Source organism: Podarcis pityusensis (genome assembly GCF_964106645.2).
Source record: "Podarcis pityusensis genome assembly, chromosome: 6".
NCBI lineage: Eukaryota > Metazoa > Chordata > Lepidosauria > Squamata > Lacertidae > Podarcis > Podarcis pityusensis.
In genome coordinates this window covers 3,120,230-3,143,068 of record NC_138030.1, presented here as the reverse complement: position 1 = coordinate 3,143,068, position 22,839 = coordinate 3,120,230, and the positions used below count along the sequence as shown (strand labels likewise).

The 22,839-nt window shown below is 46.7% G+C and overlaps 2 protein-coding genes and 1 long non-coding RNA gene across 6 annotated transcripts in view; 1 reads left to right on the top strand and 2 right to left on the bottom strand.

Annotated features, from left to right (window-relative positions):
• BCL2L1 (BCL2 like 1) overlaps positions 1-1,114 on the bottom strand; it is a 49,514-nt gene extending 48,400 nt beyond the window's left edge. Inside the window, exon 1 of the mRNA XM_081011621.1 lies at positions 955-1,114. The gene's annotated coding sequence lies outside the window, so the exon portion shown is untranslated. The remainder of the gene's footprint in view (positions 1-954) is intronic.
• Positions 1,115-4,815: 3,701 nt separating this feature from the next.
• On the bottom strand, positions 4,816-8,222 carry LOC308480332. The gene is made up of 2 exons (XR_013988050.1): positions 8,149-8,222; positions 4,816-5,207 (listed from the first exon to the last, which is right to left on the bottom strand). It is a non-coding gene; the product is annotated as an uncharacterized lncRNA (long non-coding RNA).
• The window catches only part of TPX2 (TPX2 microtubule nucleation factor), a 30,018-nt gene continuing 15,066 nt past the window's right edge, over positions 7,888-22,839 (top strand). For 2 of the 4 annotated variants that reach the window (XM_081011172.1, XM_081011169.1), the window contains exons 1-5: positions 7,888-8,028; positions 16,270-16,410; positions 18,152-18,307; positions 19,423-19,549; positions 21,949-22,071. In XM_081011172.1, coding sequence (XP_080867298.1) covers positions 16,314-16,410; positions 18,152-18,307; positions 19,423-19,549; positions 21,949-22,071 — 503 coding nt within the window. In that variant the 5' untranslated portion in view covers positions 7,888-8,028; positions 16,270-16,313. Of the gene's footprint in view, positions 8,154-16,245; positions 16,411-18,151; positions 18,308-19,422; positions 19,550-21,948; positions 22,072-22,839 lie in introns of all 4 variants that reach the window. The other 2 variants (XM_081011170.1, XM_081011171.1) reach the window with 2 other exon arrangements.

Below are 22,839 nucleotides of genomic sequence, written 5' to 3'. Positions count from 1 at the left end.
AAGACAGAGTTGTTCCACCTGGCCTTTGGCTTGGAGGCAATTTGATTCCCTCCCCCTCTTTCTTTTTCCTTTTTCCTTTCTCCTCCTGTGATGAGGCTGCATTTTAATATTTCAATGTTTCAATATTTTAATGTTGTATTTTAATCTTGTTTTCAAGTTGTATTCATTCAACTTGTTTTTATTATTGCTTGTCAGCCGCCCTGAACCTGGCCTTGGCTGGGGAGGGCGGGGTATAAATAAAATTATTATTATTAATATTATTATTATTATTATTAATATTGTTGTTTCTTATATTGTGGTTGTTTGACTTTTCTATTATTTGTTTGTTGGATTGTATTTTTGTTTATTTGTTTATTTTCCCAAAAATGTATTTATTTTAACTCAATAAAGATATACTTTAAAACCATATATCTTAAAGGTAAAAAAATAAAAAATAAAAAGAAAGAAAAAAGCTGTCCGATCTTGGGTGAGACCATCAGACGACAATCCTGAGAGACCAGGACTGAAATCCCAGTCCTGAAGATCAGTGGGGAGCCATCGCTTCTCAGCCTAAACGACCTCACAGGGTTGTTGTAAGGTAGTTGGGGTGAATCCTATATGCCCCTTCTCAGCCCTTTGGAGGAAGATGCAAAAGGTCTCACTTCCCCCTTTTGCAGAGAGCATCGCATCCGCCCTGACCCGTAACCGCATCCACTTCCTTCCCCCGCGCCCCTCCCCCGCTCCCCATTCATCTTTCCCCGATTCAACTAGGACAAAGCGCAGCCCCGCCCCCGTTCCAGGGCTGAGCCAATCACAAAGAAGGGAGGGCGAAGACGCGCATGCCCGGCGCGCGCTGCTTCCCCATTAGACGAGCCTCCTGTCACTCCTCTCCCGCTCGCCGCCCTCACCTCAGAAAATGCCAAGGAGCCCCGCCCCCTGCCCCGGTTCCCTTTACCGGCCTCCGTCCCCGGTTACCTCAGGGAAGAAGCGGCCGGCAGGAACCGCCGAGAGGAAGGCGCCGCGAGGGCTGGGCCGCTCCGGCGCCGGCGGAGCTTCCCTGCCACCCGACGAGGCGGCGGCTTTTTCGGCGGTTCTGCCTCGCTCCTTGACCGGCCGGGCGAAAAGAACTGGGCATGCGCGAGCAACCGCTACTTACTACTCGGAGCCGCCTTGCGCATGCGTGACTCGAAGCCGCGGCGGAGGGGGAGGAATGGTCTGGAGTGCGCATGCGAAGGAATGTGACGCGAGTGGGGAGGGGGAAAGCGCTCTCACAAGGGGTTAATGCGCCTGCGCGAGGAGCGGCGCGCCAGGCAAAGGAAAGGCGTTGGCGCCCTCTCTCGGCCGAAGACCGGCATCGCGTGGGAAAAGAGGTCGGTGGTGCTGATGTTGCAGTGACTGCGCTCTGCAAAGAGAGACGCGCTTGGCAGAGTGGCGTTGCCGTGATTTTCTGCGGGGTTTACAACGAGTAAGATCTAACGTAGATGCCTAGACAGCATCTGAAAAAGCAGAGACATCACCTTGCCAACAAAGATCCGTATAGTAAAAGCTATGGTTTTCCCAGTAGTGATGTATGGAAGTGAGAGCTGGACCATAAAGAAGGCTGATTACCGAAGAATTGATGCTTTTGAATTCTGGTGCTGGAGGAGACTCTTGAGAGTCCCATGGACTGCAAGAAGATCAAACCTCTCCATTCTGAAGGAAATCAGCCCTGAGTGCTCACTGGAAGGACAGATCGTGAAGCTGAGACTCCAGTACTTTGGCCACCTCATGAGAAGAGAAGACTCCCTGGAAAAGACCCTGATGCTGGGAAAGATGGAGGGCACAAGGAGAAGGGGACGATGGAGGATGAGATGGTTGGACAGTGTTCTCGAAGCTACCAGCGTGAGTTTGACCAAACTGCGGGAGGCAGTGGAAGACAGGAGTGCCTGGCGTGCTCTGGTCCAGGGGGTCACGAAGAGTTGGACATGACTAAATGACCAAACAACAACAAGATCTTACGTAGTAGTGTAAGAGCCAAAGGCCTATCTAGCCAAGCTTTCCTGTCTCAGAGTGGGCAACCAGATGTCCCAACGAGAAGTTGGGAAGCAGGACTTGAATGCTTCAGTGATTTCCCCACTTGGGAATCTCAAAACTCACACCATCTTATTTAGCTGTTTGCAAAAAGCAAAACAAAGCGAAAACAAAAAAAAGCTACCACCTAGCTGTAATCAGTAATTTTAAAACAATTAAGGTAGCTCTGCTAGAATAGAAGAAAACAAGCAGAAAGTTTTCTCACCATCAAAAGCAACAGAAATACTGATGCAGTTGCAGTTGTAGGAGAATATATTAACATGCAGCCCAATCTCTTTGCAGTTTATTCAGCAGTCACACTCTTTGAATTACTTGGGACTTACTCCCAAGTAACTGGATAGGTTTGCATCCATCTATCTCAAATCATAAGCCCACTGATTTGGAGTTCAATCCTAATATACAGACCTGGAGACAGGAGAGGCCCTCTACTGATGGAGAGAAAATCTGTGCGTGTAAATCTTCAACCTTCTGTGTTTTCACAAGCAATAGGCCCTCAAAAGGCCTGCTTCAGAGCAGGTCACAGGTAGCTTTGGAATCTTTGGATCCAAGGCCCCTTTATTCACCTGAGTGGTTCCAGGACTGGGTCCGTCAAATGTGCCAGCCTTGAGATAGAATAGTTCCAGGACATTTGGTCCAGCTGTTGGTCTGCATAGAGGATTCTGATTCTGTGGATCATTCAGAAGTAAGTCTCACTGGCCACCCAGATTCTGTATGAAGAAGAGCTTCTGATATCTCTGATGGTAGAGAATATAGCCTCTGGGGGAGGGGGAATATTCTGCACAATTTCAAAGATTTTGAAAGCCCCCCATTTCAATGCCATTTGAATAAGCACTCTGCTACAGGGTGGCGCTGTGGGTTAAACCACAGAGCCTAGGACTTGCCGATCAGAAGGTCGGCGGTTCGAATCTCTGCGACGGGGTGAGCTCCCGTTGCTCGGTCCCTGCTCCTGCCAACCTAGCAGTTCAAAAGCACGTCAAAGTGCAAGTAGATAAATAGGTACCGCTCTGGCAGGAAGGTAAACGGCATTTCCGTGTGCTGCTCTGGTTTGCCAGAAGTGGCTTAGTCATGCTGGCCACATGACCCGGAAGCTGTACGCCAACTCACTTGGCCAATAAAGCGAGATAAGTGCCGCAACCCCAGCGTCGGCCACGACTGGACCTAATGGTCAGGGGTCCCTTTACCTACCAGGTATCTTTAGGTGTTTTCGGAGATGACAAGTGAACTAGTTTGTGAAAAGAGGGAAAATGCTAATCCTGACTTCTCTCTTTGCTTTTTTTGCCAGGATCCAATCTGGCAACAAGTCACACTCTTTTCAGTGTTACACAAGCACAACGCTTCCTCCCCGGCTCATGTCCTGCTCCTTTTTTAAAAAACAGATTTTTTACTAAATTTTCACATTTTTACACATTTTATCTCCAACCAATTCAACCATTAAAATATCAGGTTCGCTGAAACTTCGGACTTCCTTCCCTCCCTCCCATGGGTTCTTAAATTAAAATTTTAAGTTTTCTGCATCTTTTACTTTATCCAACTATTGTATATCACTAATTATCATAACCAATTTCATATCACAAATGTCATTACAACGCTGCCAATGATTTTAACTGTTTGCAGTGGTTTTTAAAGTAAACTACAAATTTACTCCAATCTCTAACATATACTTGATCTTCTTGGTTTCTGATCTTCCCCGTCAGTTTCGCCATTTCTGCATATTCCATCAAATCCGCCTGCCATTCTCCCTTTGTGCTCATGTCTTGTTCCTTTCTGGTCTTGGCTACTGTAATCTCCTCTTCTGTGACCTCACATTATCTCATTTTTGACACCTTGAATTTATGCAGCACACTTCCCCACATCACTCCCCTCTCTTGTTGCTGTTACTCTGGTTAGAGGGTGATCCTCCTTAAATACCATCTCTGGTTTCTTTCCCACAAGCTCCTCATCTAATCCGTGGCCCCTGCTTTACAAAACTGAGCTTGGGCCAAGGAAACCTGTTTGGAAATGCCATAAGAAGACCACTGCTCCCTTTCCCTTATGGGGTATCTAAGAGCCCGTATAGAGTCCTTATGTAGGTTCTCAATCCATAGGAGAAAAGAACAGAGGCCAACCAGAGAATATTGAGAAGCAAAGCAGCTCATAAGCCTGATCTTTATTGAACTGTTGCAACAGGGAGGGAGGGAGGAGAGGAACCCAGAACATTGGTGTGCAAGCTCTTATATAGACTTTTGAAACCCTGTAGCTCAAGACCACCCCTCAAAACATCATACATACATCACAGAAAGAGGTGGTCCCCAGCAGAAATTTGAGTGTGTTGCTTCTCTCCTGTCTGCCAGGATATCTGATAATGCCTCATCTGAGTGCCTTTTCTGGGTAGCCTGGCCATTCCTTGGAGATGGTCAATACTTAGTTCCTGAACCTCTTACGCATATTGAGAGTGTGCCCAGCTTAACAGACACTTGTCAGGCTGTATTTGAAAAGGGAGGTGTAAGCCCCTAAAGTCCAAAGAAAATTGGAAAGCTTTCCCCATTTCCTTCCTCCTTGCAGAGAAAATATTTGAGGTCAATTTGGGAGAGTCAAAATGGCTTCAGGATTGCTCTCCTGTACTATTTCAGATGTGTGGTTTATATATTTATGTATGTGTTTGCCTTGTACATTTATTAACATTTATTTTATATATATAAGACCTTAGAATTCCTATAACAGAAACAACTAGCCTCTACCATGTGGAATGAGATTATCTTGATCAAGTGCAAACACCACACAATGATGGGAGGTTTCACATTTTTATTTCCTACAATGTTTGCACAGCTAGGCTGCCCTTCTCTAATGGAGGTAATAAAGTCTGTCTTTGATAAACACAGATAAACATGTTTCTCTGTTCCACAGCCAGGCAGCCTGGATACAACTGTTGATAAGAGTCAGTTGGGGTGAGGGCTTGCCTTTCCCATGCAGGAAGATGAGAGGAACACCTCTGTAACTGCACAAATTCTTCACACATGCCTTGGGCCTCTTTGGTACAACAAAATGTCTTCATCATGTTAAGAAGTCTGGACTGTTTGCATCTCTTCACACTTCAGTCTTACTGGCCAGCTGTCCAGCCCTCTTTAGCCTTTGTTGACCTTGGAAAACAGTCCCTCTTAGCCTCATCCACTATGGGCTGCCTGTAAGAAAAAACCATCCACACGCCACACATCCTTGGAGCTTGTTGAGTTAAGCTCTAATTATTACTTTTAACACACGAGAAACAACAGAAATGTTTGGCTACCTTCTTTTATATATTATATAAAATAGATTCTATAAACTGCCTTCTTACGTTATGGCTTCATATGTTCTTAGCAATCCTGATAGGCTCAGCAAATGTCTTCCTAATAACCTATCCTATACCTGAAGGATTCCATACAAGGTTACAGTACAGTGGTACCTCGGGTTACATTCGCTTCAGGTTACATACGCTTCAGGTTACAGACTCCACTAACCCAGAAATAGTGCTTCAGGTTAAGAACTTTGCTTCAGGATGAGAACAGAAATCGTGCTCCAGCGGTGTGGCAGCAGGAGGAGGCCGCACTAGCTAAAGTGATGCTTCAGGTTAAGAACAGTTTCAGGTTAAGTACGGACCTCTGGAACAAATTAAGTCCTTAACCCGAGGTACCACTGTATATGATAAAATTGTTGGTTGCCACAGAATAGTCTTAAGTGGACATGCCAGGACATTTGTGCTTTGATGATGTTCCAAAGATGTTGATACATCACATTTAGCTAGATGTAACATTGAATCACCTTGTTGTTGTTATTTAATCATATCAGACTCTTCATGACCCCATGGACCAGAGCACGCCAGGCACTCCTGTCTTCCACTGCCTCCCGGAGTTTCGTCAAATTCATATTGGTAGCTTCAATAACACTGTCCAACCATCTCGCCCTCTGTCGTCCCCTTCTCCTTGTGCCCTCCATCTTTCCCAACATCAGGGTCTTTTCCAGGGAGTCTTCTCTTCTCCTGAGGTGGCCAAAGTCTTGGAGCCTCAGCTTCAGGATCTGTCCTTCCGGTGAGCACTCAAGGCTGATTTCCTTAAGAATGGAGAGGTTTGATCTTTTTGCAGTCCATGGGTCTCTTAATAGTCTCCTCCAGCACCACAGTTCAAAAGCATCAATTCTTCGGCGATCAGCCTTTTTAATGGTCCAGCTCTCACTTCCATACATCACTACTGGGAAAACCATAGCTTTAACTATACAGAAACCCTGGCTGGTGAGGGACCATGATGGTGCTGTTATTATTTATTCAATCTCTGTAGCAGGTGCAATAGGATGGTTCATCTGGGCAGGAAAAAAGATAGTGGGATCAGGAGAATACGTGTTGCTCCTGGCAACCATTACGAAACAGGGCTGGAATGTGGGCTGGAGATGAGCGGGTAAGTTATGGAGGAGTGCAAAAACTGGGAGATGAGAGCAGCTTAAGGCAATTTAAATGCTCCCAGGCACTTAACCTGAGAGCACCAGCTAATTCATCTTTCTTCTTATATTCTTAGTAGAGTTAATAAATTAAAAGACACCTGCTTCTTGGGAGAAAAGCGATGACAAACCTAGACAGATATTAAAAAGCAGAGACATCACCTTGCTGACAAAAGTCCGTATACAGTGGTACCTCGGGTTAAGTACTTAATTCGTTCTGGAGGTCTGTTCTTAACCTGAAACTGTTCTTAACCTGAAGCACCACTTTAGCTAATGGAGCCTCCCGCTGCTGCTGCACCGCTGCTGCACGATTTCTGTTCTCATCCTGAGGCAAAGTTCTTAACCTGAAGCACTATTTCTGGGTTAGCGGAGTCTGTAACCTGAAGCGTATGTAACCTGAGGTACCACTGTAGTTAAAGCTATGGTTTTCCCAGTAGTGATGTATGGAAGTGAGAGCTGGACCATAAAGAAGGGTGATCGCCGAAGAATGGATGCTTTTGAATAATGGTGCTGGAGGAGACTCTTGAGAGTCCCATGGACTGCAAGAAGATCAATCCTCCCCATTCTTAAGGAAATCAGCCCTGAGTGCTCACTGGAAGGACAGATCCTGAAGTTGAGGCTCCAAGACTTTGGCCACCTCATGAGAAGAGAAGACTCCCTGGAAAAGACCCTGATGTTGGGAAAGATGGAGGGCACAAGGAGAAGGGGACGACAGAGGACGAGATGGTGGGACAGTGTTCTCGAAACTACAAACATGAGTCTGGCGAAACTGCGGGAGGCAGTGGAAGACAGGAGTGCCTGGCGTGCTCTGGTCCAGGGAGTCACGAAGAGTCGGACACGACTAAACAACAACAAAGAATGGAGCCTGCATGTTCAGAGGCAGTCTACCTGCATCTGCCATGTGCTTGGGGGCCAAAGAGCAAGCTTTCTTTCTGGGCACCTGATTGGCTACTGCAAGGAAACAGGATGCAACTGCCAATTTTGGGGGCTGGCTGGGGGTCAAAAACATCTGGGGGGGGCACCCCAATCCTTCAGGCCTCTTTTTGAAATTCTTGAGGACTAGCCCCCTCCATCTAATTCACCCTCAGGACCAAGCACTTAAAACTAACGGAGGCGCGTTTTCATTTTATTTCTCCCCCCCCCCCCGCGCTACCCTTGCTGGGACTCGTAGTTCATTCGGCGCGCTCCTCCTCGGCTTGCCTTTAATCCAGGCCCCTCTTCTCGGACTACGTTTCCCAGGAGGCTGCGCGGCCTGGAGCCGCGAAGGAAGATGGGGCGAGCGTGCCCTCGAGGAGGCCGGCGAGAGGGGCGGGGCACCCGCTTCCCAACGCGATCCGGGACGTTGTTTTTTTTCCCCTTCTCCCCGCCCTCCCGCCCGTCAGTTCCACCCTCTGCCCCAATCAGCGCGCCATGGGGACCTTGGGACGGGCGGCGATTGGCCAGTTCGGAAGGGAGGCCGAAGTTTGAAATATTTAAACGGCGGCAACGGCGGAGGGAGCTGAGGCGACGGCGAGACGAGGCCCCGGCGGCTCCGAGGTACGGAAGGCGAGAACCGGGAGTGGCGAGAGGAAAGAGACGGAAGGAGAAAAAAAGATTCGGGAGAGCGACTGCTTTCCCTGCGGTCCGCGGCGGGGGGGGGGCGGGCATCCCGCTCACCTGAGGTAAAAACCGCAGGTAGTTCCGCGGGTTCTGCAGGTGCGGGGTCCGAATTTCAGGGTCCTGAGGAGAAGCCCAACCCCAACCCCTCCGTTAGTTTCCTGGGTCTGTCGGTTTGGTTCCCCCCCCCCGCCTTTGTTTCCCGCCCTTCCCCCTGCCTAAGGGCCCAAGGGCGGGTCGAGGCCCTCGAAGCAGCCGGGCGGCCCTAGGAAGAATTGGCCTCGGCGGGTCGCTTACCTGCCGTCTCCCCCCGCTGGGCTTCCCGGTGGAAGAGGGCGCCACGTCCCAAGCCCCGGAGAGCCTTTTCCAGTCGGGGGAGGCCCGTTCGAGCTCGCGAGTCTGAGTCCCCCCTTGGGCAGCTTCCTATTGTGGGGATTCTGGGGGTGGAAATGGGCCCTATAGCCTGGGGAGTGGCTCAGGGCCTCCTCCCTCCCTCAACCGCCAAAGACAATATTGTTGTTGTTATTATTATTATTATTATTATTATTATTATTATAATATTATATTTATACCTACATGCATGCATACCCCACCCATCTGGCTGGGTTTCCCCAACCACTCTGGGGTCTTCCAACAAAAGATTTAAAAAGATTAAAAATACATTAAAAAGACAAGAGGCCAAAGGGTGGGTTGTTTTGTTTTGTTTTTAAATAATTTTTATTAAATAGTTTCTTTTAGGTTACAAAAATATGGGCATTCTCTCCTTTTTCAGGTTGTAGAGCCTATTCTACAGATCAGTTGTATTTGATGAGAGACATTATGTAAGGCTGCCATATTTCAAAAACTGAAAATCCAGACGCAAAAGTTCAGCTTTTTAAAATATATACAAAGTTGCTCAGCTTTTTTGGCAAAATCGCAAAAAAACCCACCAACAAAACGGTTTTTGAGCTATTTTTACTTGCAGATTGGGGGTGGGATACAACACTATGTTCCACCCATCCTTCATCATGTGGTCCAAGTATTATTTACATACAGCTCAGTATAAGTAGCTGTTAAACAGGATGCATATTCTGATCTCATCTTTGTCTTGATCTGGTGTTGTCATGTATGACCCATACATAGGGGCCAACACAAAGAAGGCCCCCTCACACACTCCTGCTCATAGCTTCATAAGGCAGCAAAGCTTCCAGCAGGACCTCCCCTCCAGATCATAACATCTAGACAGGTTTATATGGGTTCCTCTCTCTTTTAACCCACTCACCCAGCAGGATGGGGAAAAGTGATAGCTGCAAAGCCAAGTGTTGAGACAAGTGGCATTCTGGGCTTTTTAGAGGAATCTGGTTGACTGAAACGGATACTAGTGATTTTGACACTAGATAGATGACCCTTTCATCTGCTAGCAGAGCTGTTCTTGCATTCAGAAGGCAAGTTTGCTTTAGATGAGGTGAGGTATTCTGCAAGTTCTTTATTTCCAATGGTTCTGATAGAGACAGTGATGGTTTAGTTGCTTTCTGTTTGAGAGAAACACCAGGCAGATAAATGGATGATTAATCATTAAGTTCCCTGTACAACAGCGCCAAAGCAGTGAGTAGATACAAATTTTTGGAATGCCACCACTGCTCTGGTGCATGATGCATATTAACAGAACATTCAAGGCCGATTGCCAGGAGGTTTTAGAATACTTACAATTCTTGCTCTTTCCAGTGTACTTTTTTGCTCTGTTGCAGAGTAAGGCCTGTGTACTTGCTCTGTGTTACACTCTCCTGGTTTTGTGTTGTGGTGATATAATTTAGGTATTATAGCCTGCCCTAACTGTTAGCTTTTAGAGTGGAGAACAAGTTAAAAATGGAGAGCTTTTTGATCACTAAATAATATGCATCCAATTAAAAACTTGGTTCTAGCCATTTCACATAATGGGAAGAAAATAAGAGCACACAACTGGAAGGAATGTTAGGTCTCAAAATAACCAGCCCAATTTCCAGCTCCAGGGTGTTGGTTGGGGGGATTTCATTGTTCTAGCAATTCCCCCCGCCCCATGCCTTCCTTTCTCAGGCACTATGACAAATCTAAACTTAGGGCACCTAGGCAAAAGCTGGCCTGGCATTAAGCAGGAGATTTTGGGTGTCTTAAGAGGCTTTCTGGTTCCCCTTTGCACCAAGTCTAACACATCAGCCCCAAATCCCCTGCTGTCCCTTTAACACCTATTTTTAACTTGTCCCATCTTGATGTCGCCTAGAGCTTGTGGGGCCTGAATTACAGGGCATACGATGTCAGGGGCATTTATTTTTGGGTTGCTGGGAAGGGAGACACGGATCTCTAGCTGGGGTGGAGGGGCATAAGAAGTCTGGGAAATACTGGCACAGCTTTTATCTCTCTCACTTGACTCTCCCTGTTCCACAAATGAGTCTGTTGCAACATCAAGCATGATGGATAAGCAGAATTAGCATGGGGATAACATTGCAGATCCACCAAGACTTCCTGGCTGGCACATTACGGTTTGCATCTTGGCCTTAAAGTGCAGGGCCTCCCACATGTTTGTTAGGCCCCAGAGCTCTGTACCAGGAGCTGAGTCAGGTTGTGACCTTGCAGAGCACCCAGAAACAGTTGGAACAGCTCTGACACTGGTACCAGCAGGGTACATGGTCTGCATCCGCAAATTCCACCAGAAATGGTGAAGGATAGTTGGGAAAAAATACTTGTGGGGGAAGAGAATAACAAGTTTTTTTCTTCACAACATAGAAACATTAGAAATGGGCTCATTCTGAGAGAAGATGCTAATTGCATCATAGAATAATAAAATTGGGTTGTTCACTTTGAGCTGCTGCTTGACACATTTCCTGCTTCCACATTAGAATGTTGATTTTTCATATTGTTCCTGATCCCAAATAATACAGTCACCTTTCTTTGTTATCATGGGGTCATTGGCTTCTATTTTCAACTTATTTTTTGCTAGCTGAAGGCAGATATTGGGGGGGGGGGGGAGAAAAAGATAATGAGGGCTCAGCATTGCAGTTTCCATTTATGGGCAGATTTGAAGTGACCTGAATAGAAACTGCAGAACCTGTGCCCTATTAATATAACAAACATTACCATTCCATGTGCTGAGATTCCTGATGCATTTTGTGTGTTTGACATATAAGGTCCAGTTTAAATGGGCAGTGCATAGAAGTTAAAACTCCAAAAACCTTTTGTTTCTCCTCCCCCTGCCCCCAAATTGTCATTCTCCTAAGTGCTGAACAGAATTTCTGTGTGTCTTGCATGTGTGGAGTTGAAAGCATAAAAACAAAAATGCATTTACAAATGGCATACTTACTAGTAAAGACATTACCCGCCCCTCCTGGGTACCTGGGAATTAGCTTTCTAACATGAGGACTGTGCTGTAAGGAAATAGGTACCTATGGCATGAGCAACCTTACTTACATGAGTAAGTTTGGGGTGGGACTTACCAGGCAGTCATCCTTTGATGATGCTGAGACCCTAAAATACTTCCGCTGCTCTGCCTGAAACCTTGATTTGTCCTGGGATTTCCTTAGTGTAATGGAAGCCTTGAACATCTGTAAGTGTTTCTGCAGTGAAGGAATGTGGGCCCTTGGGCACAAGAGGCCTGCAAGTTAGCTGGGGATATGGTCAATGGGGCAAGTGGTCAGCACAGCACCTGTGCCAGCTTGTTCTGTTTGTAGCATGAGTTGCTCATGTCCTCCAGCCTGGTCTTGCACAGTAGTTTCTTGGAAGTGCCTGGGCTTGAAAGCAAAAAGATCTGCATGATTGGGTGGTGGCGGTGGAGGAGTGGGCAGAATGTAATGGCTTCTAACCTTGGGTGTAATTCATATTTCTCTGTGGCTTCACAGCCTCTACTTGTCTAGCAGGGATTATTCTTACTCCTCTGATGAAAAGGCCGAAGCTGTGCAGTATCAGTGAAGGATAGATTATGCCCAAGGTTGGATGTGATTAAGTGTGGCTGTTGTGGTTCCTAGCTGGAAAAAGGCATGCTATGCCCTCCATGCTGCTGGGTGACCTTTTCTGCAGAGGTGCAGAAAGTGACACAGCCCTGCCCTGTGATGAAAGAGTTGAGATAAGTGCTAAAAAAAGCCTGCAATCCATAGCCTTGCTGAACTTCACTAGTAAAGCCTATTGAGTACCCCTGTACCAACCAAGTAATGGTGTGAGGTGGCAGAGAGGCAGGCTTATCTGGTAAATTGGCTGTGGGAGGCACCATCTCCCAGAATGTTCTTCCTCACAAGCCCTAATGCAATGAACAGCAGATGTGCAAAAGCATCTGAATCCTGTGTACTTAGGAGAGGATAATCGGGTGGGAGCAGTTGGTTTAGTGCCCTACTTGTGTGATTTCTAGAAACATTTAGTCCAGTAGAGCTGCTCCTCGGTTTTGTTGCTGTTCAGGCATCTAAATGGCTACTTGCTTTCTAACCTGTGCACATGCTTTCCATGCAGAAGGCCCCAGATTAATCTCAGATATTCCTAGGTGGGGCTTGGAAATTCCTCAGCCTGAAGCCCTGGAGAGTTGATGGCAGTCACTGGACCAATGGTGTAACATGGAATAAGACAGCTTCCTGTGTTCCAGTGAGGCTTCTTCTAAAATAGGAAGGGTTGGTTCTCAGAGGCCTCTTATTACAATAATAAATAAATAATAAACCTTTATTGTCACTACACCACCTGTGTGCAATGAAATTAAATGAGCCCCCCCCCATACACTCAGTCTAGTTTGCGCTCTGTGTGCTTGTCAGAAGTCAATTACACCACTATTTTTTTTCCATTCAGCAGCCTACGGATAAAAACTGTTATTTAACCTGTTGGTGCGGCTGACTATACTTCTGTATCTCCTGCCCAAAGGTAGGAGATTAAAGAAGTGCTGGCCAGGTGTGAGTCATCCCTAAGAATTTACCTCGCTCTTCTGAGGCAGCGGTCTCCCGCGATGTCATCTAGCGAACTCCGAGGACAGCCCATGATGTCATGTGCTGTATTCGCCACCCTCTGTAGGGACTTCCTGTCCATGACTGTCAGACCAGCGTACCACACTGTTATACAGTATTAAAGGACATTTTCTATTGTGGCCCGGTAGAAGCAGATCATCAATTTTTGTTTGACATTGTTCTTTCACAAGACCCTGAGGAAATGGAGTCTCTGTTGGGCCTTCCTAAACCACCTGGGTTGTATTGATTTTCCAAGTGAGGTCTTCACTAAGGTAAACTCCCAGGAATTTAAAGGAAGAGACTCTCCACACGCACACACCTGATATACAACGGGGCTAGTTCCTCTCTCTTCCTCCGAAAGTCCAACACCATCTCCTTTGTCTTGCTGATATTTAGGTTCAAGTTGTTCTCTAGGCACCATGTGGAGACTTTTTGAACCTCCTCCCTATATGCTGATTCATCTCCACCTGTATTTAGACCCATTATGGTGGTATCATCTGCAAACTTAATAATTGCAGTGGATGGATCAGATGAAATGCAGTCATATGTATACAATTACAGGTAGGGATTCAGCACGCATCCCTGTGGGGTGCCAGTGCTGAGCTTCAAGAGGTAGATGTAACAGGCCCAATCCTCACGAATGTGTGTGATCCCTTAGAAAGTCTTTAATCCAATCGCAGATGGTAGGGAAAAGGTCCAGGTCCATCAGCTTTTTAATAAGAATGCTTGTGTATTGATGTCTAATGCTAGCAGATCTATTTGGAAGGTTATGGACTGTTAAAGAAAACAAGGCACATGTTCCCTGCAAGATCTGTATTTTTCCTTGTTTCCTTATATGAGGGTGGAGGTATTTCTACTCAATGCAATCTTTGACAATCTTCTGGCAGCAGATCTTAATAGAGATGAGAATGCACCATTGCTTCCAGTTTGGATGGATGGCTTGAGCTGAAAACAGCAGTATGCGCTTTTGGGGGAATTGTGTATTGGAATTTTTTTGTCCTGCAGATTATAATTCGCTTTGCCTTAGCCACTGTGCAAAGCTGAAAGGTAAAAGGCTCACTTCTCAATAGTGTGGTCCAAATTGGTGGCTGTAGTACAACCCAAATTGCAGCCCACAGCTGATATCTGAGGAGGTTGAGCTTATGGCTTCCTCCAGTGGCCAGACCATTGCTTAATGCTGCCTCGCATGGTCGACCTACCTTTCCCTCCTGCTCTGGAAATGCCCTGGAAATCGGACCCTTCCAGAGGGGGATTCCCTACAAGGGCCTCAAGCACACCACAGCTCCCCTGTGAATGTGTTTCTCTGGCTCCAGCTGCTTCCCCAGCTCCTGCTAATGAAATGGCCGTTGTCACTCTCTTGCAGAATGAGGGGCTGAGGGAGCAGTGGGCTAGCTTTGGAGCCAACCATTTCTGAAATGTGATTCCTGCTCCTCCTGCTTGGCAGCTCAACTTGTTGGGTCGTGTGGGCGAAAAGAACGTCAATGACGCACTTCAATATTTTTTTTAAGTTGTTAGTGTTGACAGAAACTTGATCCTGATTAAGGGGGCTAAGAAGGGATCTAATTCCAGCCAGGCTTTGGAGCTCTCTCAACTCTCCTTTGGGGCTGTCACTTTCTTCCCTCCATCCATTCCTGCTCTGGGGCATTTTGATCTATTGTACCAACTTTTCCCTAATCTTGGAGACCACCTTAGTCTTGTTGCAGGACCCTTTCTGCCCTGTCTCTCAGCTGGTCCATGCTTGGAGACCTCTTGTCTACATTTCAATGTGGCAGCTTTCCATGCCTTGGCAAGGGAAGGCCAAGGGTTATAAATTAGGGTGGCACCTGCTAATGGTGCTGTAATTTATATCTGGGCACCCTTCCCGCATGTGAGTGTAGCCAGCTTTTCTAAAAGCACATAAACCAGCAGTAATCCTGCCCTAGGCCTCAGCTGACTGAAGAGGCCATGCATGCAAAGTCTTCCTTTGGATAAACTTGAAGCCGTTTGGCTTAGCAAAAGCCAGTTGCTTTTGTGGAAGGTTGCTAATAAGGTGGGGCAACATGGCACAGATGGATGTACTGGATATGTTAATGCATGTTCTCAAACCTAGGATGCTGCATAAAAATATGCGCCAGGTTTATGATTCTAGGAAGCCCTGCCCCTTAACATGGAAGTTGCCCTTGTAGTTGTAGAAAGGGTGCTCTGCACAAGCGCAACATTAACCCATTAAATCAGCCTATCTGCAGCAAGGCCAGAACTATGGAGCAATCTGAGTAACTTGAGTTTCAGGGCCCCTTTCTTAGCTTGCTTTGCACCAGGTGTGGTCTGAAAAACATCTCAAGTTCCTAGGCTAGAAAATCCTGTCCTTTTCTTGGCTCCTTGATTCTGTCTCCGCTGACACCTATAATCCCCTTTGCTCCTTCTAACTCAGGCTGGGTCTCTTCCTGCAGGATCATTCTCTGGGTGATCTTATTAATTGCAATCAATTAAGCTTTGGGAAGGCCCTCAAAATGCTGCAAAGTTGGGTGTGAGGCCAGAAGCAACCATGCTGGGGTCAATTGTGAGGCCAGGCTGATTCTTTTAAGTCTGTAGAAACAGGTTTTGCGGAAAGTGGCTTGCTGAAGGCACAAATAGCTCCTTAAACCAGGGTTACAGGCGCCAAAACAGAATGTCAATAGTTGCCATTTTGGGGCCAGATGGCTTGAAAGTCATATTTTTCAATACAACACTTGGGTTCCTGAAGTTTGTTCTGATTGTGCAGATAAAATATCATGGATAGAATTCTACAGGCTCCCCAAGCATTCACCACCAGATGGTAGAGATGTCAGGTGCCATCTTGGCACCTGGGCATCTTCACTTGGTCTTAAGTGGCCAATAGTGTGGTGCCAAAATGTGCCTGGTGAATTTTAAATGCTGGCTGAAGGTCAGGGTGAGCACCTGTGTTTCTTCTCTAAAGTGATGAATTCCTTGTTGCGCAGTGTTGAAGTACTTTGAGGCTTAACCTTCTTTCTTGGTCTTCTATCTTGCATTGCTTTGGGTTGTAGTGTCCTCTAGCTGATAGTCATTCTACCTAGACCTGGGATGGTTGCAAGGTTGCAGTCCCAGTTCAACCTTGGGTCATTGGTTAGATTTAAACATGGGTGGCTTGTGACTGTAGCTTTCAATCTATAAAAGCAGAAATAGACTGACCATCCATAGCTTTGAGAGGCTGAAAAAGATAGCATTTGTAAGTTACTCGCCATGCTAATAGTGCTGTATATTTCTTGATTCTCAGGGGTTTGCTCCAAGATTGCTGGAAAAAGGCTTTGCTCCAGCAAAATGTCTGAGGAACGGTATTCCTTTGATGTCCCCAATGAATACATTGACTTTAAGAACATTAAAGATGGTGAAACAACTGGCATTGATGCCTGGTTTGGTGAGTATCTGCATATTCTGCCAAGTTGGGATGAAAAACTGGTCCTGGTGAGCAGGGGGTTGTCACTTTTTTGGCTAGGGGATTTCACAGGCTTGAGGAGGTGTTTGTTAGCATAAACTGTGGTGTACAGCCAGTATAGGATGCTGTAAGACTCCAACCCCCATCATCCACAGACTGCATGGCCCAGAGGTCAAGGATGGCGGGAGCTGTAGTCCAACAACATCTGGAGGGCTGCAGACATCTTATACTCATTGTACAGGAAGTGATGAAACAGCACTAGAAAACCAACCCTCAACTCTCTCTGCCACCGTTGTATCAAAAGGAGCATGGAAGAGGGCTGCCTATATTGTCAACAACTTTCTTCCACGTGCAGGTGTTGGGCAAAGCAACCCACAACTGCTGAGGAGACCCTTGTTGGACTTGGCAATGGTTAAAGATGCATAGGGTTGTCTGAAAGAGAAAAGGGGCCAGCTAGGGGCTATATGAGCTGAGAGAAGCAACGTAAGAGAGAGGAAAGGCCAACATATAATATGCTGTAGGCTACCCCAAGTTGGGATGGCTTAATATTCCAAGAGCCCTTAAATGCACCACTCTTGTCCTTCTGCTTGGTTGGAAGCAGATCAGAATAAAACGAATTGCCTGGCCCTCCTGAATTCTTTTAAGGTGATTTAATACAAAGCTTTGGAGAACAGAGATTATTGCCAGTGCTGTCAGCCAAACAGAGTTACCAGTATTGGCACACTGATTTTTGGACAGATAGACATAATCAGGGACTTGCTTGAGTTCATCTTGGAAACCTTTCCACACTGTCATGCCCTCATGTTTTTGATGGAAGTGCTAGGATGCAGACCAGTATTAAGGATGATGGAGTTTTCATGTGAATAAAGAGAAGACTAGAAATGTGTCTCTAAGAGATTCTCAGGATCGCATGTGATCTGGGAGATCATCATCTGATCTTTATTAATCTGTATGTGAGCAAGAGCAAGAGCTTTTTCCAAAAAACAGGAATCTACAAATGCTTTCAGAGTGGTGCCAAGGTGGGTGGGTGTTTAACTGTTTTTCCCCAGCCTAAGTTTGTCCTGCCTCAGAAGCTATAATTAGCCCTGCAGGGACCCTTTGGAGAGTAAATGACTTCTCTTCACTTGTTTTATGTTTACAAAAACATGTAGAGAGATCCAGTTGTGATCTTCTGTCTAGAATGTGGCTTTTGTGATTCCACACATCTTCCTCTCTGTAGTGGAAGGATGTGACATACCAAAAACCTCTTGAGAGATCTGCAGTTGCTTCCTTGAACACTTACTTCCGAAATGCTGTGAACCTGCAATATGTTCTAACAATGCACACGGGATCTGCAGCGTCCAAGTTTTTTGTTGTGCTGCGATATGTTTTCAGCCAACTTTAGGAAAGGGGGCGGGAAGCAGTAGCCTCAAGCTTCTACCACACTACATCTGATGATTTTGAGCTTTGAGAATTTTGAGTCAAGGTGGGAGAAGATTAATCTATCCTCTTGTCAAAAGCTGGACTAGCATACTCGACTGCTCTTGAGTCTAGCTGGCACTTTTTCTCTCTCAAATGTGGGAAAGGAGCAGGGGACCTGAGGTCTTCTCTGTGTTTGCCTGGCCCTCGGACTGGGAGAGGAAGGGCCATAAGGGCCACAGCTGGCAGTGGAGATGGCAGTTAGCCTACCAAGCAGCACTGGGAGGAACATTGAATTTAACCAGGTGGTTGTTGGTTCTTCCAGATCTCAGAGCTGGTCTTCTGAGCACTCCAAGTTCAGATATGCCAGCCAGTCATCTGAGAACTCCAAGTTCAGACATGCCAGCCGGCATCCTGCAGAAATCCTCAGCATCAAGGGCTAACATTCCACGTGCCATTGTCTCTCCAATGGTGAAATCCAGTAAGTTGTTCAGCTCAGGACAGCAAGTTCTTGTAAACTTACAATGGTAATAGAAGGGTATATGGACCTAGTCCAGTGATGGCCTGTGAACTTGCTCATGTGAGGCTTGGCTTTCTCTGGCAGTGTCAAGACCTGAATGCCTGACACACAAATGTGCATCTGATTATTCCCGCCTAAGGGTTGAACCTTACACTTGTCCCTATTGAAATTCCTTTTGTTGGTTTTGGCCCTGTTCTCCAATCTGTTAGGGCTGCCTTGAATCTGGACTCAATTTTCTGCGGCATTAGCTACCCTTCCCAGTTTGGTGTCATCTGCAAATTTGATGTGCGTCCCCTCAATTCCTTCATCCAAGTCCTTTATAAAGATGTTGAACAATGCCAGGCTCAGGACAGAATCCTATGAGTGCAGTACCCAACGTGTCACTTTTTTCCAGGATGTTGAGGAACCATTAGTGAGCACTCTTTGGGTTCTCTCAGTCAACCAGCAGAATTCATCGCAGTCCACTCAGCTTTTCACCATTCCGAATAATTTGATACTAGCTACAAACAAGGCTACCGCCTTAACTTGCCACTGACTCGGGATAACTTCTAAGTAAATTAAAAAGCACAAGTCCTAATTCAGGTCTCAGTGGGGCTAAGCTAAGGTTTACGTTATCCCTCTGAGGGTGCTTTATTGCCCATGCTGGATGCATCAAGCTGTGGAGCTGTGGAAGGATAACGCAGGGTCCCAAATATAGAGTGGAAAGATGAACTACAACCTCAAATACACAAGCAAGCTGTTTACTGCTGAAGCTAGCAAAAGATCTATTTCCTGCTCATTTGTTTTTCTTCTGTGCTGATAGTTCAAAGCTGTGAAGTTTTTAAAGCTCTTTCCTCACAACCTCACTTGCCGATGACAGGCTCAAGCCTCTGTGCATCTGTTGGTAGTATCCTATCCTGTAGCAGGCTTTTCCTGGGGGGTGTCAGAGGGAGCACTGTAAGGTTGTTATGGATAGTTATTGGGGTCTTTTTGTGAATGTTGTATAAGCTATTAGCTGGCTTTGAGCCCTTGGAGAGGAAGAAGGGGCATATAAATTTTGAGGAATATATATAGCTCGTGTTTCTTATTTGCCTTAGCTGAGAATCACAATGAAAATGAGATGGGACTGGCTAACAGGGTGCCACCAAATGTAGTTGGATCCATGGCACAGTGGCGCAGTACATCAAATGAGACGGTAGCTGCCCCTGCAAGGGCCCCAGGAAGGTAAGCATTCTAATCTCCAAGTGGGTCACCTTTCCCCTGGGACTTGGTGTTGACACAGCTTGTAAGCTTTGACGTAGACCATGGTTGCCTAACATCTTGATCCTCCCACAAGTGCTTCTCTCTGTTTTCTCAAGAAATGGCCTGCTGAGCTTTTCCAGCTGGCCTAGGACTCTCCTTCTCCTTTCGTTGCTCTTAAGCTAACTTCCGGGTCTGCAGTTCTGGGAAGCTGCAAAGTGATCTGAATGTGGGAATAAAGCTGATGCACAACCCTTCCTGCCACAGTGCCCCTTCAGTGGGCTTCTTCTCAGAGAGGCCAGTATAATGAATTCATAAAATAATAAGTTTCTAGTCCTCATGGCTGCCAAGAATCTCCAACATGGCTATTACCGTATTTTTCGCTCTATAAGACACACCAGACCATAAGACGCACCTAGTTTTTGGAAGAGGAAAACAAGGAGAGAAAAAAATCTGAATCCCATAAGCCAGGACAGCAAGCAGGATCACTGCGCAGCAATCCCGCTTGCTGTCCTGGCTTATGGGATAGCCGCTCAGCCTCTCCTGGGCAGGGGATGAAGGCTCCCCTTGCCCAGGAGAGGCTGCGTGTGTCTAAGCCAGAAGCCAGGACAGCCAGCAGGATTGCAGGGCAGCCCTTCTCCCTCCTCGGGAAAAGCCCCCAAGAGCTGCACGCACGCTCCATGTGGCTCCTTAAAGGGAGCGCTGAGCAGAGCCTCCCGCCTGCATTCACTCCATAAGATGCACACACATTTCCCCTTACTTTTTAGGAGGGGGGAAGTGCGTCTTATAGAGCGAAAAATATGGTATGTTGTGATCTAATTCTGAAATCAGGTTGTCCTTGAGAACATGACAAATAGTCTCAACAGAACCAGTGAAGGCGGTGAAGGTCCTGTGTGAGTGTCTGGAGGCGGTTGGAGGATGGATGGCGGCAAACAGATTGAGGTTGAATCCTGACAAGACAGAAGTACTGTTTCTGGGGGACAGGAGGCGGGCAGGTGTGGGGGATTCCCTGGTCCTGAATGGGGTAACCGTGCCCCTGAAGGACCAGGTGCGCAGCCTGGGAGTCATTTTGGACTCACAGCTGTCCATGGAGGCACAGGTTAAATCCGTGTCCAGGGCAGCTGTGTACCAGCTCCATCTGGTACGTAGGTTGAGACCCTATCTGCCCGCGGACTGCCTCGCCAGAGTGGTGCATGCTCTGGTTATCTCCCGCTTGGACTACTGCAATGCGCTCTACGTGGGGCTACCTTTGAAGGTGACCCGGAAACTACAACTAATCCAGAATGCAGCAGCCAGACTGGTGACTGGGAACAGCCGCCGAGACCATATAACACCGGTCTTGAAAGACCTACATTGGCTCCCAGTACGTTTCCGAGCACAATTCAAAGTGTTGGTGCTGACCTTTAAAGCCCTAAACGGCCTCGGTCCAGTATACCTGAAGGAGCGTCTCCACCTCCATCGTTCTACCCGGACACTGAGGTCCAGCACCGAGGGCCTTCTGGCGGTTCCCTCACTGCGAGAAGCCAAGTTACAGGGAACCAGGCAGAGGGCCTTCTCGGTAGTGGCGCCCTCCCTGTGGAACGCCCTCCCACCAGATGTCAAAGAGAACAACAACTACCAGACTTTTAGAAGACATCTGAAGGCAGCCCTGTTTAGGGAAGCTTTTAATGTTTGATGTATCATAGTATTTTAATATTCTTTTGGAAGCCGCCCAGAGTGGCTGGGGAAACCCAGCCAGATGGGCGGGGTATAAATAATAAATTATTATTATTATTATCAACATAAATGAGCAAATGTGTTTTTGTGGGTGTGCATCTTTCCAGGATCTAGTACTAAAAGCTTGAGGAGGGACACCAGCCAGATTTTCTCCCAGTAACTGTCAAAAGTCATCATGGGAGGGGGGATCTGGATCAGTGGTTGAGGAGGGAAGACAGATTAGATGCCTTCTTGTGGAAAGATGCTTCAATTTCTCAGCAGATGCTCTACATAAATGAGTCTCTTATCAGCCACTATGTTCAAAACGCTGCATAAAACAATACTTGCCCAAAGCCAAATGGATAAAATATTGCATGTTTCAAACATGGGGAAATTGGAGTACCTGGAGCTATTTCCTGGATAACTGCTTCTGTTGCCTCCAGCTGCAGCCTCCGTACCCCAAGCAGACTATGTGCTAGGTGCAAGAGCACATGATGCTCATCCCATGTAAAATATGCAAGAGTCCTATTTTGAATGCCCTACTAATCCCCTCTTTTTCCCTCTTGTTTTGGAATGGCTCCATATTATTGCAGTAGCTGAAACTTGTAAACTTTGAGGCTGTGTCTCTTCATCTCATTCCACCCCGTTCCTTTACAGTCGTCTGGCTTTTCCCTTTTCCTCCCCTGCAGGGTGTCAAAACAGCTCTTGGAACGGCAGAAGAGCGCTCAGCGCAAGTGCGCTGCCAAAATGCATGCCAAGAGATGTGCCGCCTTGGCCACCAATGAACAGCTGCCACCACCTGTAAAGAAACAGTAAGTGTAGGTCTGGTGGGTTGAGCAAGGGGAGAGGCACAAAGGAGTGGCTTGCTGTGGTGTTTGAATTGGCTGGTGGTCACGGTGCCATCTTATTTCAAGCCCTCTTCAAGTGCCAAGAAAGTTTTATCCAACAAAGTTGTCAGCAATAATTTCCTCCAGTACAATGGGACAACCTCTCCCTGTGCCCCCCCCATCTGTTCCATGGGTTCACCCAACTTTCTGGAACAGATTTGGCAGGCACAAGGAGAGGAAGTCCTGTTGCACAGGTGGAAACTGTTGTGGTAACCAGATGACTTCATTGGATACAACCCCAAACTTGGGGTGTTTAAGAGATGTCTGAACTGAGCCCAAATCCACCAGGAACTTGCCCTGCACAGGCCTCATTGATGCAAGGAAAGCTGTACAAAAATGTTGGCTTCATGTTTGGACTTTATTTCTTTATTAAATGTGTATACCATCCTTCATCTATAGGTATCTGGGTGGTTCACATCATAAAAATACACATTTAAAAGGTATAAGATGTTAATCAGTTCAAAGCCTGGTTGAAGGGGAACATTATTTTTGCCTGGCATCTAAAGGTGTATAATGAAGGTGCCAGTCGAAGCTCCCTTGGGATAGCATTCCACAGTGCTCTGATCTGTGTTGTGATTTTGCCCAAGCATCAGGTGTTGTGATGGGCACAGAATGTGATTCCCTTGGAATCTTGCCTCTTCCTGTTAATTTAAAAGCCAGTGTGGGAGAATCGGTGGCCCTCCAGGTATTGCT